This window comes from Phacochoerus africanus, chromosome 1 (assembly GCF_016906955.1).
Source record: "Phacochoerus africanus isolate WHEZ1 chromosome 1, ROS_Pafr_v1, whole genome shotgun sequence".
Taxonomy (NCBI): Eukaryota; Metazoa; Chordata; class Mammalia; order Artiodactyla; family Suidae; genus Phacochoerus; species Phacochoerus africanus.
The window spans coordinates 115,339,454-115,360,556 of NC_062544.1; the positions used below are offsets into that span (position 1 = coordinate 115,339,454).

General features: G+C 40.1%; 1 protein-coding gene across 3 annotated transcripts in view; it reads right to left on the reverse strand.

The window, feature by feature from the left end:
• The window catches only part of SFMBT1 (Scm like with four mbt domains 1), a 157,799-nt gene that overhangs the window by 14,862 nt on the left and 121,834 nt on the right, over positions 1 to 21,103 (reverse strand). For all 3 annotated transcript variants that reach the window (XM_047776728.1, XM_047776720.1, XM_047776738.1), the window contains 9 exons: positions 20,397 to 20,485; positions 17,791 to 18,037; positions 16,879 to 16,973; positions 16,257 to 16,358; positions 14,304 to 14,454; positions 10,625 to 10,707; positions 6,394 to 6,520; positions 4,975 to 5,088; positions 2,503 to 2,545 (listed from right to left, as the gene is read on the reverse strand). In XM_047776728.1, the coding sequence (XP_047632684.1) occupies positions 2,503 to 2,545; positions 4,975 to 5,088; positions 6,394 to 6,520; positions 10,625 to 10,707; positions 14,304 to 14,454; positions 16,257 to 16,358; positions 16,879 to 16,973; positions 17,791 to 18,037; positions 20,397 to 20,485 (1,051 nt within the window). The remainder of the gene's footprint in view (positions 1 to 2,502; positions 2,546 to 4,974; positions 5,089 to 6,393; positions 6,521 to 10,624; positions 10,708 to 14,303; positions 14,455 to 16,256; positions 16,359 to 16,878; positions 16,974 to 17,790; positions 18,038 to 20,396; positions 20,486 to 21,103) is intronic.

Below are 21,103 nucleotides of genomic sequence, written 5' to 3' on the forward strand. Positions count from 1 at the left end.
ACTGCATATGTTCATTCATGTGAGCAGCAAATTATAGAATTCCTTGTGGAATTCTTAAACCACAAGTAAATTACAGATGGTCCCCAATTTACAGTAGTTCGACTTAACAATATTTCAACTTTACAATGGTATGAGAGTGATATGCATTCAGCAGAAACCAGTTTGAACTTTGAATTTTTATTCTCCCTAGTGACATGTGGTACATTCCTCTCTCATGATCTTGGGTAGGAACTCAGTTGGCCAGGAGATCATAGGGTAAACAACTGACATACAACCATTCTGTTTTTTGCTTTCAATACAGTAGTCAATAAATTACATGAGAATTCCTGTGGTAGATAATTTTGCCTGACTGTAGGATAATGTTAAGTGTTCAGAGAACCTAATGGCTAAACCATTATATACGGTGAGTTAAGTGTATAAATGCATTTTCAACCTATATTTTCAATTTAAGGTGGGTTTATTGGGACATAAACCCATTAAAAGTGAAGGAAGATCTGTATTTATTTTTTAATAGATAAAAAACAAATATTTTTATATAAGGTCTGTTTCCTTCTTCCATCAATTTCAAAATTAAAGACAAATTATGTTATAAAAGACAGAATTATTCAGTATACAGCCATCATTGAAAAAGGCTAATTTATCTTTCTGGACTACTTCCTGACTAAGGCTTTGAACCAGTCTTGACAATTAAGTGAAGGAAAAATCCAAAGCAAATTTTCTTTGTTTTTTGCCTTTTGAGGAAAAGAACTTACCAGGCCAGGGATCAGATCCAAGCCACAATTGTGACCTAGGCCACAGCTGTGGCAATGCCAATCCTTAATCCACTGTGCCAGGCCAGGATCGAACCCGCATCCCAGTGCTCCCAAGACGCTGCCAAGCCCACTGAGCCACAGCAGGAACTCCCAAAGCAAGTTCTCTTGTCAGTGCTTCCTCATTTCTCTATCTGGGATAGAATTCTGTGGCCTTTCTCTCCACTTGGATTATCAGATAGCCATAAAAGCAGCTATAAATTACACAGAATTTGCTACAGACTGCATTGTGTCCTGCTAAATTCACATGTTGAAAAGCTCTAACCCTCCATAAGACTATGTGGGGACATAGGGCTTTTACACAGTGAAAAGGGTGGGACTCTAATCCAACAGGAATGGTGGCCTTTTAAGAATAAGAAAGGAGGAGTTTCTGTCATTGCTCACTGGTTAACTTCTAGGAACCATGACGTTACAGGTTCGATCCCTGGCCTTGCGCAGTGGGTTAAGGATCCGGCGTTGCCATGAGCTGTGGTGTAGGTTGCAGACACAGCTCGGATCCCACGTTGCTGTGGCTCTGGCGTAGGCTGGTGGCTACAGCTCCGATTCGACCCCTAGCCTAGGAACCTCCATATGTCGCGGGAGCAGCCCAAGAAAATGGCAAAAAGACAAAAAAAAAAAAAAGAGAGAGAATAAGAAAGGAAGATTTCCCTTCCTCCTTGTCCTTGCCATGTGAGGACACTGAAAGATGATGGCTGTCTGCAAGCTAGGAGGAGAGCCCTGACCAGGAACCAAATTGGCCTGATACCTTGATCTTAGATTTCCAGCTCCAGAACTATGAAACTTAAGTTTTTGTTGTTTAAGCCATCAGCCTCTGGTAACTTGTTCTGGCAGCCCAAGCTAACTAAGACAGAAAGCCCAATTTTTAAAAACACACATGTATACATAAATTCTTGGGGGTTTTTTTGTTTTGTTTTTTGGGTTTTTTTTTTTTTTTTTTTTTTGCTGCTCCTTAGGGCCGTGTCTGTGGCATACGGAAGTTTCCAGGCTAGGGGCGAATTAGAGCTTAAGCTGCTGGCCTACACCACAGCCACAGCAAGGCAGGGTCTGAGCTGAGTCTGCAACCTACACCACAGCTTGTAGCAACACCAGATCCTTAACACACTGGACAAGACCAGGGATCAAACCTGGATCCTCATGGATACTAGTTGGGTTTGTTACCACTAAGCCACAATGGGAACTCCCCAGAAACTCTTGAATTTTGAAGGTACCAGTAACTCTTTGCTGCTCAAAAGTGAGTAGGACAGTAATAGTACAAAGGGCTTCTGGACAGGACATGTGGGCATACCTCTGAATGTGGCTTTTTTTATAGAGTTGTTACCTGTTGTCTTCTACCTCAAGTTTTTTTCACTGTGACAAATCATATCTTGATTTAAAATTTTGGTCTTCCTTACAAATACCAGCACAGAGACTCTTATTTCCTCAATTATTCAAATGTCTTCAGCATCCAAAAGCCAAAGGAAACTTCAGTGGGGATACATCTTGAGAATGGGTTCTACCCATTTGTATGCAATGCCATTTTAGAAAATGCACATGGTGTGAGAAGTATGTAAACTATCAAAGGTGAATTAAAGGATGATGCTTCCATCTAAGAAAACAATGTATGAGGAGATATACTCTCTGAAATAGCTACTTCTTTTTCTAGATATCTTAACTAACTTTCAAAAGTTAAGTTTTCAAACATACTATTACTTACTGTTTTTCTGGTTGAACCACAGCAATTTTCCTCTGTTTGTGTACTATAAAAAGAAAAAAAATATATATATATATAAATGTCAAGAAAAATAAAAAGACAAAGGAAAAAATATAAATTCATTAAGCTAACAGTAGCATACAGTTGACCCTTGAACAACATGGGTGTGAACTACATGAGTCTGCTTGTATGTGGATTTTTTTCCATAGTAAATATTGTAGTACTACACAATGCGTGGCTGGCTGATTTGGAGACGCAAAAGCCCAGAGAGAGAGGGCCAGTTGTGGCTTGTGCACCTGCAGATTCTGGTATCCACGGCAGGATGGGACCTGGAACCCATTCCCCATGTAAACTGAGGGACAACTATACACAGGTCAATGATCTTTAGTATATTCACAAAATCGGGCAATTTTCACAACAGTCTACTAAAAAATATTTTCATCATCTCAAAAATAAACTCGGCACCCCTTAGCAATCACCTCTCTACCTTCCACTCCCACATTATTCTAGGCAACTACTAATCTACTTTTCCTCTCTAAATCTGCCTGTTCCTATAAATGGAATCATACAACATGTGTCTTTTGGTGATGGGCCTAGTGTTCTCAAAGTTTGTCCATGTGCTAGAGCATATCAATACCTCATTCCTTTATATTCTGAACACTATTCCACTGTGCAGAGATACCACATTTGTTTATCCGTGCATCAGCTGATGGACCCTTGGACTGTTTCTACCATGAATGTTTGTGTACAGCTTATTACGTGGATATATATTTTATTTTCTCCTGAGTATATAACTACATTTAGGAAGTGCCAGATTGTTTTTCAAAGTAGCCACACCATTTTATATTCCCACCAGAAAATATTCATAGGAGCTGGCTGTCCCAGGGAGGCTTGAAAATATATTATTTTTATTTTTTGATAAGGATACATCAATACTTATTAATAATAACTTGCTACTTAAGTATACACAGAACCAGGATTTAAATACAATTTCCCCTTGAACAACACAAGGATTGGGGTGCCGTGCAGTTGAAAATCCATGTTTAACTTTACATTCTACTCTCTGTATGTGTGGTTCTGCACTACATATTCACCTAACTAAGGGTCATGTAGTATTGTAGTACATATTTATTGAAAAAAATCTATGTATAAGGGGACCCACACAGTACAAACGTGTATTGTTCAACGGTCAATTGTACTTTAAAGGAGGAGCAAATTTGGAGTTCCCGTTGTGGCTCAGCAGTAACAAGCCCAACTAGTATCCATGAGGACGTGGGTTTGATTCCTGGCCGTGCTCAGAGGGTTAAGGATCCAGTGTTGCCACAAGCTGTGGTGTAAGTCGCAGATGTGGCTCAGATCCCAAGTTGCCATGGCTGTGGCAGAGGCCGGCAGCTGCAGCTCCAACTGGACCCTAGCCTGGGAACTTCCATATGTCGCTGGTGCAGCACTAAAAAAAATAAAGGAGCAAGTTTTAGGGGTTATAAATTATTTCTCAATAAAGCTGTTTTTAAAAGTAGGGGGAAAGATGACTTTAAATTATAAAACACACTGACTTCTGTCCTGCTCAACCATTTTTTTATGGTTACATCTATGGCCACCAAGTGAGGGGAGGGATTGAACCTGAATCTTCATAGAGACTCTGTCAGGTTCTTAACCTGCTGAGCCACAGCGGGAATTCCCTGCTCAACCTCTTTTACTCTGTTGTTTGCTGGCTCTGACGGAAGTCAACTGCCATGCTGTGAGCTCCCCTATGAAGTGGCCCACATGGCAAGAGACTGAGAGAAGCCTCCAATCAACAGCCAGCAAGGAACTGAAGCCTTCATCCAAGAGGCCATGAGGAATTGAATTCTTGCCAACAACCATCTGAGTTAACTTGGGAGCAGATCCTCCCAGCTGGGGCTTTGAGATGATGAGGGCCCTGAATCACACAATAAATGTAGCCTCACCAGAGACTTAGATCCAGAGGTCCCAGCTAAGTTGTACCCAGATCCCTGATCAATAGAAACTATAAAATAATAGGGAGTTCCCGTCGTGGCGCAGTGGTTGACGAATCCGACTAGGAACCATGAGGTTGCGGGTTCAGTCCCTGCCCTTGCTCAGTGGGTTAACGATCCGGAGTTGCCGTGAGCTGTGGTGTAGGTTGCAGACGCGGCTCGGATCCCGCGTTGCTGTGGCTCTGGCATAGGCCGGTGGCTACAGCTCTGATTCAACCCCTAGCCTGGGAACCTCCATATGCCACGGGATTGGCCCAAGAAATAGCAACAACAACAACAACAATAACAACAACAACAAAAGACAAAAAAATAAAATAAAATAATAAATGCTTTGTTGCAATAAATATTTTCCTATGCAGAAACAGATAACCAGAATATCATTTTAATTTCCTTTGAAATGTCCAGTACTCATCCTACGTGGTAGCAGCCACACCACAGATGATTTAACAGTCAATCCTCTGACCCAGAAATAGACAGCTACCTCGTGCTCGGCGAGGAGCGCTGAGGGGATGACCATTGGTTTCACACCAGCCCAAAGGAAATATATCCATGGATTCCACATTCACAATAAATTCAGGTATGGGCTTCTTAGAACCTGTTTAGATTTTTAAAAAAATGTTTAAGACCATTAAATAGGCTTCTTCATAAGCTACTGCCTAGACAATGACCTACTGTTGCAATAACACAGACATAAAGTCTCTTAAGCAAGTTCCTTTTATACAGAAGTCATAATTTTTCATATACGACAAACATTAAGCAAAAAGCAAACTGTCTCCATGCACAACTTTATAAAGACCAAAATGGGTAGTGAATACATAGGGTAACTCTTAGTTAGGGAAGAGCAAATAAGCAACTGGAACCAGAAATATCATTCAGACGGTTGACAAATATGACAGTCAATTCCAAGAAATAACTGGAAAATAAAAGGCAAGAGTGACAGTTCTACTCAATAAAAACATTAGTTCTGGTACTCAGGAACATGCCAGAAGGTAGACCAGTGAGCTCTAATCAGGGAGTGATGCAGATAAGCTGCTCAGCAAGGAACGAATCAATGTGTACATCCAAGGCTGTCCTTGATACCTATATTAAATGCCAATTCTATAAATCAGAAACAACAGTAGGTACCAAGCCTCACTGTTTATAGCTAAATAAAAAAGAAACCCAGGCCAAATATAACTGGCTGTAGTGCTAGGTACTCACATAGTGCTTTCTGTCTACAAACCTGTTCCATCACTGAATACTACTTTTAGTACAACATATCTTTTCAATTTTACATATTTTTTGGTACCACGGGTTGAGGGCAACCAAATTATAATCTCTGAGTTCCCGTGTGGCTCAGCGGTTAATGAACCCTACTAGAAACCATGAGGATGCGGGTTGGATCCCTGGACTCACTCAGTGGGTTAAGGATCCAGCATTGTCATGAGCTGTGGTGTAGGTCACAGACACCACCTGCATCCCGAGTTGCTGTGGCTGTGGCATAGGCCGGCAGCTGTAGCTCCAATTAGACCCCTAGCCTGGGAACCTCCTATAAAGGGTGGTTCAGCATTAAAAAAAAAAAAAGACAAAATTACAATCTCTCAAATAAGCTAGTTATTAATGCTCATGCTCATATAGTTTGGTCATGTCAAAATACGTGCTATTTGACCTATACTTTCCCTTCCATGAAAACAGAGGACCCTGTACTGAAGACCTTTTATTAACACTCATTTCAAACAACATTTTAAAGTCAAGGACAAGAAGATAAATTTTTAGCTTAGAGTTCTACATTACAAATTAGAAGCCTCTGAACAAAACCTCAATTTAGCTAATCGATAAAGTTTAACAAGCTACATTACAGGGATAAACAGGAACACAAAGAATTATCAGAGGAAGGCTTCTCAGGGGTGCTGGCACTTACCCTCCAGCTGGAGCCAAAGGTAGGAGCCTCTCACTGCAGTAATGGTGGCAACGCACACTTCTTCAGGAAGAAGAGGGTTCACTGCCTCAAGCTTCATGTTCTCCTTAAATTCATGCTCAGAAATTGACTATAATATAAATCAATCAAATCCAAATACATAACTCAGTATTAACTTATGTGCTCATCTAGAGTAATTTCTCCATTCCACACCCCAGGTTAATTATTCCTTCTCCTCTCTACAGAAAATGAGATTTATTCTCCAGAGAGGGTAAAACATCAGATCCCTGGGCAGGAGGACACAGATCAGCAGAGGGCATGCATGTTGTCCAGAACAAGGCTTTTATTTAGCATGTAGAGTGCTGAGAGTCCATCCCTGCCTCCACTCTCCACACAAAGGAATGGAAGAGAACTCTTGTGCTAACACAACAAGCACAAAAAGGAACACATAAGATATGGATTTCGGTTTCTCCAACAAATGGGGATCCTACCCCACAAGGAAGTTCATGGTTGACAAGCCCCACTACATGCTCAGAGCCTCTAATTAGCTTTTTCTTTCAGTCTCCATGTCTTAAATACAAGCAAAAAATTCCACAAAGGAATTATGTTGATATCTAAAGATATGAAAGACAGAGACCTTAAAGGACAAAACAAGAAAGGCGGAGAAAACAGATTATGCAAAAAGAAAAATCACAAAAGGCAGGGGTAATTAACATCCTACCATCCTCTGAAAGATAAGAAAAACTCTGGCATCCTTAAAACAAGAATAGTATGTTATTAAATATAAATATTCAGAGAACGGAAATAGCTTTAAAACATTTTAAATGTGCTATCATAAATTGAAAACGCAAAAGGAAGAGTAAAACATAAAAGTTAAAGAAATCTCTAGCAATCAAAGCAAAAAACCCAAGAAACAAAAAACGGGGTGGGAGGGTTTAGAGGCCTGATCCTGAGGGCCAATAAAATGAAAAACTCCAGAAAGAGAAAAGAGAGGGAAAAAAAAGGAAGGAAATCAAAGAGATTGAAGGGAAATTCCACACAGAGAGGCAGGCGTCTCCAGACAGAACGTGCTCTCCATGCACCAGCATGTGGGTAAAGGCAGACGAGCCACCCTGATACCAAAACGTAGGGACAAAAGGATTCTATAACCTTCCAGGGAGACATAAAAAGGCAGATCACATACAAAAATTAAGAATAAAAATGGTTCCTGTGTCGGACAGCAGATTAAGGATTTGGTATTGCCAATAATATGGAACAGTTAATATGGCCTGGGAACTTCTACATGCCCTAAGAAGGGGAAAAAAAAAAAAAGAATAAGAATGGCTTCCAACTTCTCAATAGCAAAAATGGAAGACAGGACACACTGAAGTTTTCAAAATTCTAAAGTGAAATAACTTCCAGCCTAAAATTCCATACTGAGTCAAACTATTAGTCAAGTTAATAAGTGAATATATTTTTTCTTTTTTTTTTTTTTACTATTTTTTAAATTTATTTTTTATTTTTTATTATTTTTTTTCCCTGCTGTACAGCATGGGGATCAGGTTACTCTTACATGTATACATTTTCCCCCCACCCTTTTTTCTGTTGCAATATGAGTATCTAGACACAGTTCTCAATGCTACTCAGCAGGATCTCCTTGTAAATCTATTCTAAATTGTATCTGATAACCCCAAGCTCCCGATCCCCCCCACTCCCTCCCTCTCCTGTTTGGCAGCCACAAGGCTATTTTCCAAGTCCATGATTTTCTTTTCTGAGGAGATGTTCATTTGTGCTGGATATTAGATTCCAGTTATAAGTGGTATCAATATGGTATTTGTCTTTGTCTTTCTCATTTCACTCAGTATGAGAGTCTCTGGTTCCATCCATGTTGCCGCAAATGGCATTATGTCATTCTTTTTATGGCTGAGTAGTATTCCATTGTGTATATATACCACATCTTCCGAATCCAATCATCTGTTGATGGACATTTGGTTTGTTTCCATGTCCTGGCTATTGTGAATAGTGCTGCAATGAACATGCGGGTGCATGTGTCTCTTTTAAGGAAAGTTTTGTCCGGATATATGCCCAAGAGTGGGATTGCTGGGTCATATGGAAGTTCTATGTATAGATTTCTAAGGTATCTCCAAACTGTTCTCCATAGTGGCTGTACCAGTTTACATTCCCACAATGAATATATTTTCAAGTACAAAAAGTCTATTAAAATTTATATCTCTTGCATCTCATTTCAGGAAGCTATTGAGAGATAGGCTCCATCAAAACACAGGAGTAACCAAAAAAGAGGAAGCCATGAAATGAACAAAATTGGAATCCCAAATCCTAAGAAAAGGGGGAGGCAATTCCTTGGGTGACGCAGAAGAACAGTTTCCAGAATTAAAATTATATGGCAGAGTTACCATTGTGGTTTAGCAGAAACGAACCCAACTAGTATCCATGAGGATGTGGGTTCAATCCCTGGCCTCACTCAGTGTGTTAAGGTTCCAGCATTGCCATGAGCTGTGGTGTAAGTTGCAGACACGGCTCAGATCCCCCCTGGCTGTGGCTCCTAGCCTTGGAACCTCCATATACCACAGGTGTGGCCCTAAAAAGCCAAAACAAATGAACAAACAAACTACATGGCAAGCCAAGAAAGTAGTAACCTGTCTAAAAAGAAAGAATGGATGTTGCCAAGACTGGTGTTTATATAAAAAAAAAAACCTAGAAATGACAGATTTCCTGATGTGCAAATAGTTTTAAGAATCTACTGGAAGATGTGGAAAGAGCTAGTAACAGAAACAAAGAAAATTAAGCTATGAAAAACATGACAATTATTAACTTGAGGACAAATACAAAAGAAAACAATAATAAAATATTGCAATACTCATCTGTGAATAATATCTAAATGCACATGATAATGTAAATACTCAAATTTCAATTCAACTGAAAATTGTAATATCACTCTAACAGGAAGAGATCATAAGAGAGGAGAAAGATAAGGTAAAATAGCTAGATAACTCATTTACCATAATACAGAATCTAAAATTGACTTAAAGATAGAAGCACATTATTTTGAAAATAAGAAAGTATAAGTATCATGGAGTTCCTGTCATGGCTCCGTGGTTAACAATCCGACTAGGAACCATGAGGTTGAGGGTTTGATCCCTGGCCTCGCTCAGTGGGTTAAGGATCCGGTGTTGCTGTGAGCTGTGGTGTAGGTAGCAGACTCGGCTTGGATCCCGCGTTGCTGTGGCTCTGGTGTAGGCTGGTGGCTACAGCTCTGATTAGACCCCTAGCCTGGGAACCTCCATATGCTGCAGGTATGACCCTAAAAGGACAAAAAAAAAAAAGTATAAATATCAGAATAATAGTGAGAATAACAGGAAGTGAATACTTTTCAGAAGGGAAGCCAGGGAAGGTGATAGAGCAGGGAACTGTTATTTTGTGTTCTAAGCTTTTTACTTCTATTTGGCTTTGTAAACCATAAATAAGTTTAATAATTTTTCTCCCTTTAATATTTCAACATTTTTTTCATACTAGTGAACCATTAAAAATAACCATAAACCAAAATTTTATTTTATTTACATTTTTTTTTCCTGCACCCATGGCACGTAGAAGTTGCCAGGGCAGGGACTGAATCTGAGCCACCAGCTGTAACCCACGCCACAGCTGTGGCAATGCAGTATCCTTAACCCACTGTGCCAGGGAGCAAACCCACATTTCTACAACTCAAGCCCCTATAATTGGATTCTTCACCCACTGCGCCACAGTGGGAACTCCGATCATAAACTAAAATTTTGAACTCACGTGATTTCAGCTAATAAGAAAAATAAGGAGTTGCCATCATGGCTAAGCAGAAACAAATCCATGAGGACGCAGGTTTGATGCCTGGCCTTATTCAGTGGGTTAAGGATCCAGAGTTGCTGTGAGCTGTGGTACAGGTCAAAGACTCAGCTTGGATCTAGCATTGTTGTGGCTGTAGTATAGGCCAGTGGCTAGAGCTCAGATTTGACCCCTAGCCTGGGAACCTCCATATGCCTCGGATGCAGACCTAAAAAAGACTTAAAAAAAAAAAAAGAAAGAAAGAAAAGAAAAAGAAACCAATAAACTTTTAGAACTCATCAATTAATTTTCACAGTAAATGAAATTTTCCTTGGACCATTTTATTGCAATCAACAAAGGTAAAAATCACTAGAGTACAGCAAGCACAGAAGTCCCTGGCAGCTCCCAAGCAGTGGCCTTTAGGAAGTGGAATTCTCACCGGAGGGAAGCACCTCTGGGGAGCAGCTTCAGCACCACACTGTTTGAGGTAGTCAGCCCAATCAAAGTCCTGGCCCGGGTAGCCTAGGTAGGGGACAAAAGAGCAATGATTCATACTACACACGCCTGCCTGGTTTTACCACTTCTAATTTTGCTAACTTGAGCTCTTGACCTTTTTAGAGAAGGAAAAAAACACCATATAAATCCAAAATACTAGTAATTTTATAAAAGAGAACAATTCTGGATAATTTTTAGGACATCAAATTTCAAATTAGGCATTCTATTTGAGTGATATTTTTTATGATCAGTTGCTGACAATTTACCATAAGAATTTAAGACTGGATTTGATTTGTGCTAATAAATCCAGTCATTATCATTCTGCTATGACTTAAGCTCTAAAGGAAAAAGAGACAGCAAATAACCTAAATACTATTTAATATGTGAAGAGTTCTTCATTCATCGAGTTATTTCCTTAAATATGTCTTAGCTACTATTGATAAAAGGCCCTCAGCACAGTTTTCAGATTTGTGTTCTACAGAATCTCAATGCTCTTATAACCTGAATCATGAATTCATTTCAGGAAAAACTTGAGCTTAACTCCCTGCTTAAGTTTACAAGGTTCTTGAGAGAAGCCTGTGTGTGTGTGAGGAGATGGACTGAACCCAGCTGTCCAGCTGTGTCTTAGCTCTTTCCTGCTCCCCAGAGCTCAATATCCCACAGGCACAGAATGGGACTCAAGACCCTATCATCCCACAGACAAAGAGCCCCTGCAGTCACCTCCCCAACTCTGACAGGCACTAAGTTCTCTCTGTCCCCACCTCAATTCCTGACAGTAAATTATCACCATTTTCAAGTGCATGATCCACTACTTTCCTTCTATTTAAAGACTATTTTGTTGTCTATAACAATGCTAAAAGCTCCATAACTTTATTTTATTTTATTTATTTATTTTTTAAGGGCTGCACCCATGGCATATGGAGGTTCCCAGGCTAGGGGTCAAACAGAGCTGTAGCCACTGGCCTACACCACAGCCACAGCAATGCCAGATCCAAGCCGCGTCTGCGACCTACACTACAACTCATAGCAATGACAGATCCTTAACCCACTGAGCGAGGCCAGGGACTGAACCCAAAACCTCATGGTTCCTAGTCGGATTTGTTTTCACTGCGCCACGAGGGGAACTCCTCCAGTATCTTTTTTTAAACTCAATGAATTTTATTATATTTGTAGTGGTAGAACCATATTTCAACCTAATTTTGCAAGATTTCCATCCCAAACCCCCAACCCATCCTTCCCCTATACCTCAACCTGTCTCCTTTGGTAACCATAAGTTTTTCAAAGTGTAGGAGTCAGTTTCTGTTCTGCAAATAAGTTCATTGTATCTTTTTTTAAATTCCACATATAAATGATAGCATGACACTTGTGTCTAACTAACTTCACTTAGCATAATTTCTGGGTCCATCCATGTTGCTGCAAATGCCATTATTTCATTCCTTTTTATGGCTGAGTAATACTCCATTTTGTGCATGTACCACCTTTTCTTTATCCACTCCTTTGTCAATGGACATTTAGGTTGCTTTCATGTCTTGGCTACTGTACACAGTGCTACAATAAACACTGGAATACATTTATCTTTTCTGGGTTTTTTTTTTCTTTTTTTGCTTTTTAGGACCACACCCATGGCATATGGAGGTTCCCAGACTAGGGGTCCAATCAGAGCTATAAGCTGCCCACCTATGCCACAGCCACAGCAATGCTAGATCCAGGCCACGTCTACGACCTACACCACAGTTCACAGCAATGCCGGATCCTTAACCCACTGAGCAAGGCCAGGGATCGAACCCTCAACCTCATGGTTCCTAGTTGGATTTGTTTCTTTTGCACCACGATGGGAACTCCTGGAGTACATGTATCTTTTCAAGTCATGGTTTTCCCTGGATAGATGCCCAGGAGTGGGACTGCTGGGTCAAATGATAAATTCTATTTTTAGTTTTTTGAGGAATTCCCATACTGTTTTCTACAGTGATTGCACCAACTTACATTCCTACCATCAGTGTAACAGAGTCCCTTTTCTCCATACCTTCTCCAGCATTTATTGTTTATAGGCTTTTTGATGATGGCCATTCTGAATGGTGTAAGGTGGTACCTCATAGCAATTGTGATTTGCGTTTCTCTAATAATTAATGATACTAAGTATCTTTTCATGTGTTTTTCTGCCATCTGTATGTCTTCATTGGAGAACTGTCTCTTTAGATCTTCTGCCCATTTTTTTTTTGTCTTTTTTGTCTTTTTGTCTTTTGTTGTTGTTGTTGTTGCTATTTCTTGGGCCGCTCCCGCGGCATATGGAGGTTCCCAGGCTAGGGGTTGAATCGGAGCTGTAGCCACCGGCCTACACCAGAGCCACAGCAACGCGGGATCCAAGCCGCGTCTGCAACCTACACCACAGCTCACGGCAACGCCAGATCGTTAACCCACTGAGCAAGGGCAGGGACTGAACCCGCAACCTCATGGTTCCTAGTCGGATTCGTTAACCACTACACCACGATGGGAACTCCTGCCCATTTTTTGATGGGGTTGTTTGTTTGTTTGGTATTGAGCTATAGGAGGTGTTTAGATATTTTGGAGATTAATCCCTTGTCAGTCACTTCATTTGCAAATATTTTCTGCCATGCTGTGGGCTGTCTTTTCGTTTTGGAGTTTCCTTTTCTCTCCAGAAGTTTTTAAGTTTAATTAGATCTCATTTGTTCATTTTTGTTTTTACTGTCATTACTCTAGAAGGTGGATCTGAGAAGATACCACTGTAGTTTATGACGGAGAGTGTTTGGCCTGTTTTCCTCTAAGAGTTTTATAGTATCCAGTCTTATATTTAGGTCTTTAATCCATTTTGAGGTTTATTTTGTTCTGCTTTTTTCCTTTTTAGGGCCACACCCACAACATATGGAAATTCCCAGGCTAGAGGTCCAATCGGAGCTGCAGCTGCTGGCCTACGCCACAGCCAAGCAATGCAGGATTCAAGCCATGTCTGCGACCTACAGCACAGCTCATGGCAACACTTAACCCACTGAGCAAGGCCAGGGATCAAACTCGCACCCTCATGGATACTAGCCGGGTTTGTTACTGCTGAGCCAAGATGGGAACTCCAAATAAGTCATATTTAAAAGCCTTGTTTAAAGGGTCAAAGATTACATTTTGTAAAGTTACAAAAATGAGGAAAATGAGTTGCTACTTTCCTACCTACAGCCTGAGTTCTACTTTTGACCATCAATCTCCCTCCTAAGTCTAAAGAACTTCCCTTCAAGAGGAGGCCCAGAAACCTAAAAATTATACATAATCTACCTCCTAGCTCTGGCTCTAAGGCCTCTTCTTATTAGCCAGCTCCCAATATTCACTACATCCTACCCTCATTCCTGTTGCCTCCCAAGACACAGATGGAATAAACTAAGGAAGCTGCATGGAGTCCTGGGTTGTTATGACAATATTTATCAAGATAGTAGGGCAGAACAGACTTTATTTACTAGTTTTTTAGCTTAATTTATAACTTTTAAATATGTAGATATATGGAATCTAGGTCTTCATTTATATTTGTCTTAGGACCCCAACACATTAAGGACAGGTTGGGGTTTAAGCATCTGATAAATCTCATTTCAAAGCAAACAAATCAGAACAGAACAAATACAGACCAGGAGGGGGGGTGATGTGTAAACCATTCTTCAGACTCCACTGCACAGGGAAAATACCAGGACTATTGGCATGACACACGAAGGATCTCTGTGCATGATTCTCTGGTCGCAAATCATCCATTTCCACCAGAAAATACTTCTCATCAAAAACCTGTACATACAATTTAACACATAAAGTAGATGCATAAAATAGGGACAGATGAACATGTTACAAAAGTTCATAATCACATTATTAGTAACTTTAAGTATGTTCTAATAATACTGCTAAGCACTTAATAAATGTTATCTCTGTGTCAGGCACTATTTTAATTAAATGCTTTTCATGTATTAATTCAGTTTTAATCTTCCTAACAATCTAATGAGTACCATTATCAGCCCCATTTGGCAGATAAGGAAAGTGAGGTTTTTTTTTTTTGGGGGGGGGGGGTTCTTTTTTGTCTTTTTAGGGCTGCATCCGCAGCATATGGATGTTCTCAGGCTAAGGGTCCAATTGGAGCTGTAGCCACTGGCCTACGCCACAACCACAGCAACACCAGATCCAAGCCACGTCTACGATCTACACCGCAGCTCATGGCAACTCCAGACCCTTAACCAACTGAGAGAGGCCAGGGATCGAACCTGTGTCCTCATGGATACTAGTCAGATTTGTTTCCGCTGAGCCACGCCAGGAACTCTAGGAAAGTGAGTTTAAAAGCAGTTAAATAAGTTGTCCCACATTACAAAGCCAGGAAGAAACACAGCCTAAATTCAAATTTAAGGAGTTGAACTCCAACTTCATTTAGGCTTAGTGAGGAGTCAACCACATCAGTTTATTAGATTGCAGATCCTAGCCTAATTTTAAATACCACAGCAAAGGTTTTGGGAACCTCCTCTGCTGCTTACCACCTACCCTTCAGAATCCAGAAAGGACTTTCTAATCCCAATGCAGGTTCAGAATCCCATCTTGTTCTAGGAATAATCTTTCTTCTAACACAAGGAAAATTTAAGTCTCAATAGGTCAGATGATTCAGCTTTCAACTAACTATTCCTTTTGTCACACTTGACTTTTGGTTCTACTTTGTAAATGAGTTTCTGCTCTAGTTCTAAAATGAAATCCTCTCCCTTAATGCCTCAGTTACAGTAACCGAGTAACTGGGCCTTTACAACCTGCCCAGTTCTTATAGTTACTCCTAATAAGAGCCTTATTTTTGTTAGTCTTCAAAAGTTTAAAGTCTGAATCTGGAACTCATGGCTAGAACAATCCTAGAGGCAGATCTTGTGTCACTATCAACTGCTTTCCACACATCTGCTCATGCAACAAGCCCTACACCCAGCTGTACCTAGGTGGACATTGATGACACCACCTGTATCCATAGTTTTCAGATACCATGGGCCATCTTCCAGTTAAATCTCCCCTAGTTATGCACAGTCAGGTCTGCCCCAAAGAATGTGCGCCATACCATTCTGGTGCCCAGGCTTTAGTTGGCTAGGGCAACCAAGCTCTGAAAAAGGAATGGACCCACAAAGAACTGGACAATACAAACTGGAAAACGTGTAGAGAACTAATTCGAACCTCACGGCTTAGGAGAAACAATGAGTTAGACTATAAGAGGCTGAAGATCAAAACACTATTAATTTCCTAAACAAGTCACCCTAACAAGAATTCTTACCAAAAGAGCTGCCTCCTCTGGAGTTCCCATCGTGGCGCAGTGGTTAACAAATCCGACTAGAAACCATGAGGTTGCGGGTTCGATCCCTGGCCTCGCTCAGTGGGTTAAGGATCCGGCGTTGCCGTGAGCTGTGGTGTAGGTAGCAGACTCGGCTTGGATCCCGCGTTGCTGTGGCTCTGGTGTAGGCCGGTGGCTACAGCTCCAATTATACCCCTAGCCTGGGAACCTCCATATGCCGCAGGAGCGGCCCTAGAAAAGGCAGAAAGACAAAAAAAAAAAAAAAAAAGAGCTGCCTCCACTTTACCTTAACAACTGTAGCAGGACAGATTCCAAAAGGAGACCAGGGGTCCACTGCTTCCAATTTCATATTTACAGAGAATGAATGCATCCCAATCACTTGTTTGTCCTGAAATGCAATAATAAGAGGGAATAAAAATACAGTATCTGAACATTAATTTTATACTTACATATAGCTGAATACTACTCAATTAAAATAATGGTGGCATTTCCTGGTGGCCTAGCAGTTAAGGATCTATCATAGTTATGCTGTGGCTGGGATTTGATCTCTGGCCCAAGAACTTCTTTCTGTATGCTTCAGGCGTAGTCAAAAAATAAATGGGAAAAAAAAAACAACATGAAACACTCCTACTCTTTAAACACAAGGGCCATCCAGAGGGGAAGTCTGTTTCATAAGAAGTTAAGGCTGTGTAGTTAGGAGTAGAAAAGACTCAAAATGCCTAAAGAGCCCTTTGGAGAAAACCTACACTACTTTTAGGGACAAAAGGACAATCTTCACTCCAGCCTTTGAACCTCTTCCCTCCTTCAGATACCACAGCGTTCTCACTGATGCCAAGGGTTATTTTACCCCCATACTGCTTTACTCTACTGAGAGAAGATAATACCTATCTACCACATTTTGTTTTTACCTTAAATAAGTAAGATGGTAATGGCTCTTCCTCTTCCTCTTTCACTTTGGCCAAGATCTCTTGCCACTCATCTTCATTTTTCAGATGTTTGATGGCTTTAGTTAAAGTAAGACAGGATGCTTTAAATGCTATGAGAACTTACATATTTTATAACTATTTTGAAAGCATTCACATAAATAAAAAAGTCACTTTACACCGGAAAAGGAAAAAGTTCAAGCCCACTTATACTATCTTTACTCAAAGAACTTTCACTTTATTATATTTAATATTTTGTTATTTGTGCAAGACAAAATACCCTGAGAGTATAAAATATTCTCAGATTCTTTTCATAAAACCAAATTATCCTTGAAAATTATTAAAATATTTCATTCAGGAAAAAAGAAGAACTTTCACTTTAACTTCAGTTTTTTTCTCTCCTCTGTTCAGAATCTGAGTAGTAAGTTTGCTAAAAACACCTATAGTAAGATCATAAGGATTGCTGTACTCTACAAAATAAGATGATACAACATCCAAATTGGGATACATAATAATGAATGTAAATTAAACACTAACTCCTGTTTTCATATCATTGGAATAGCTTTTCATCAACAATTTGCTTTGAATCGAAGACCTGTCCTACTCATACACCTGTCTGAATGCTACCTAGAGAATTCTTTAATTTTGGTAAAGAAAATTCTTTAATTTTGAGGTGGGGCAAAAGGTATTTCAATATGTGTGGCAAATTACTAAAGCAGTAAGACAAAAAGAAAAACAGGCATTTAACTACTCATGAAAATTTTTGCAATATCTCTCTTATGCAAACTAAGAAAGGCTTTTGCAACATGCAGAATAACATATTTTTCAGTCTTATTGATATTAATAAAACCATAATAATAATATAAATTAAAAGAAAAATGTTACATTGTTCCTCACCTAATGGGGGCTGAAGCTCATATCCCTGTTGAGCAGCCCAACCAACGTGATGAAGAAATGGATCCAAGTAATACAACCAAAGTTCAAAATTGTCAGAACTCTCAAGTCCTTCATAACGCAGCTTCAGCCTTCCCCCAATATTGTCTACTACAGTAACAATCCAAGTGCTTAAAGAGTCCTGGAAAGCCTGACATTCCAGCCTGGAACCTGGAGCAATGAGATCTAAAGGATTCCTCCCATTACGGAGCTTTAGGTTAAAAAAAAGCAAAATGATTTAATAAGAGAGGGAAAATAATATTTTTAAAATTCAAGCTTTAAATGAACTCAAGCTTGCCTTTATATTTTTACCCATTCAAAGCTAGTGACACTGAATCACCTAAGATCATACAAATCTCTATAGCATTATTTCTGGTGATATGAAAATATCTTAACAAAAAATTTCTTATAAAGCAATAAAACTATTCTAACAAATCTCTTAAGACTATGTTATATAGTTTCATCTAGAAAGAATTTTTAAATTATCATTATGGCATATACTCTCTAAGAATGGGTTTTCTACACATAAGTCAACTAACTAAATAAACTAAATTTGGGAAGTTCCCGTTGTGGTGCAGTGGAAACAAATCTGGCTAGTATCCATGAGGATATAGGTTCAATTCCTGGCCTTGCTTAGTGGGTTAAGGATCCAATGATGCTGTGAGCTGTGGTGTAGGGTGAAGACATGGCTTGGATCCCGCCTGGCTGTGACTGTAGTGTAGGTGGGCAGCTGTAGCTCCGACTGGACCCCTAGCCTGGGAACTTCCATATGCCTTGGGTATGGCCCTAGGAAAAAAAAAAAAAAAAAGACAAAGAATACAAAGATCACCAAGAAACAGTGTTCACCATCAAGTTTTAAAAGGGGACTTGTGAATGTGAATGGATCATAGAATTAAATATAAGAGATAAAACTACAAAACATTTAGAAGAAGATATAGGGGAAAATCTTTATGACCTGGGGTTATGCAAAGCCTTCTTAGATAAGACTCCAAAAGCACAAGCAATAAAAGAAAAAAATAGATAAACTGGACTACATTGAAATAAAAAAACCTTTGTTGTACAAGCCATACCACCAAGAAAGTGAACAATCTACAGAACTAGAGAAAATAGTTGAAAATCATATATGTGATCTAGACTTATAACCAGAATATATAAAGAACTCTTACAACTCAATAATAAAAAGATAAATAACTGGAGTTCCCATTGTGGCGAGTGAAAACGAATTCGACTAGTAACCATGAGGTTGCGGGTTCAATCCCTGGCCTCGCTCAGTGGGTTAAGGATCCAGCATTTCCACGAGCTGTGGTGTAGGCTGCAGATGCAGCTCGGATCCAGTGTTGCTGTGGCTATGGCAGAGGCTGGTATTTACAGCTCTGATTTGACCCCTAGCCTGGGAACCTCCCTATACCGTGGGTGCAGCCCTAAAAAAAAGCAAAAAAAAAAAAAAGACAAATAACTTAAAAATGGGCAGACATTTCTCCAAAAAATAAGCACAAAGAAAGATGCTCAACATCACTGATTATTAGGGAAATGCAAATCAAAGTGAGATACTACTTCACACCCACTAGAACAGCTATAATCAAAAAGAGAATAGTATAGTGGAGTTCCCGTCGTGGCGCAGTGGTTAACGAATCTGACTAGGAACCATGAGATTGTAGGTTCAATCCCTAGCCTTGCTCAGTGGGTTAAGGATCCGGTGTTGCTGTGAACTGTGGTGTGGGTCGCAGACACAGCTCAGATCCCACATTGCTATCGCTCTGGTGTGGGCTGGCAGCTACAGCTCCGATTCGACCCCTAGCCTGGGAACTTCCATATGCCGCAAGAGTGGCCCTAGAAAAGGCAAAAAAGACAAAAAAAAAAAAAGAATAGTAAGTATTAACCAAAATGTAAAGAAATTGGAACCTTCATAAACTACATTCACATATGCTACAAAGAGTGTTGCTGATAGGACAGAAAGTAACAAAATACAACAGAAATGTCATAACTGATTTTACAAAAACAAGAAATCTATATTCACCAATAAGCTCAAAATTTACACTGCTTTATAAAAACTGCTGAAAGCATGTAGGTGGTGGTCCAGTGTCTTCTGAGCAAAAGAAAAGGGGTCTCAAGTCACTCGGTGTGGGACTCACATTTGTCCATTCTAAAGCAGAGTTAACCTTTGCTCAGCTCCAAGTGAGATCCCAACAAGGCTATATTTCCCAACCATGTGAAAGAATCTGAAAAACTAGATTTTTATGTGACTGCAACTAAATCAAAAATATTTTACGAGTTCCCATCGTGGCACAGCAGAAACAAATCCAACTAGGAACCATGAGGTTTTGGGTTTGATCCCCAGCCTCACTCAGTGGGTTAAGGATCCGGCGTTGCCATGAGCTGTGGTGTAGGTTGCAGACGCAGCTCTGATCCTGCATTGCTGTGGCTGTGGCATAGGCCAGCAGCTACAGCTCAGATTTGACCCCTATCCTGGGAACCTCCGTATGCCACAGTGCGGCCCTAAAAAGAAAAGAAAAGAAATATTACTGAAGATAAGGATTTTCTACAATGATTCTGGAAGCAATAATACTCACGCCCTCTAGCAGCGGAACAGGAGGACTACATGCTCCCATCAGGGTTTGCCGCAGAAACTCATTCCAATCAGACACTTTATCTCTGATGCCTAGATGAGGGAATAAATGAGTTATTACTCAGAGTGTCAGCCATAAAATAGAGAAACTACACAGAATACAGAGAAACTAAACCAATGAAAATGATTTAGATATGCATTTGTCAGTATAATATTTAAGAGTCCAACATATTGCTTGAGAGCTTTAAAAATAATTCTCCTCTAGGAGTTCCCATAGTGGCTCATCAGAAGTGAATCTGACTAGTATCCATGAGGACACAGGTTAGATTCCTGGCCTTGCTCAGTGGTATAGGTCGCATATGCAGCTTGGATCTAATGTTGCTGTGGCTGGGGTGTAGGCCAGCAGCTATAGTTCTGATTTCAACCCCTAGCCTAGGAACCTCCAGATGCCGTGGGTGCAGCCCTAAAAAGATCAAAAAAAAAAAAAATCCTCCTCTAGATAGAGCTACTTCCTTGCTAGTTTAATAAGAGTTGTATCCAAAACAAAGAGAAGAGGCCCAACTCTCTATCAGTACAATTTTATCCTTATCCAAAAGACACCTACTTTAGAGTTCCCCTTGTGGCTCAGTGGAAACGAACCAGACTAGTTTCCATGAAGATGCAAGTGCAATCCCTGGCCCCACTCAGTGGGTTAAGGATCCAGCATTGCCA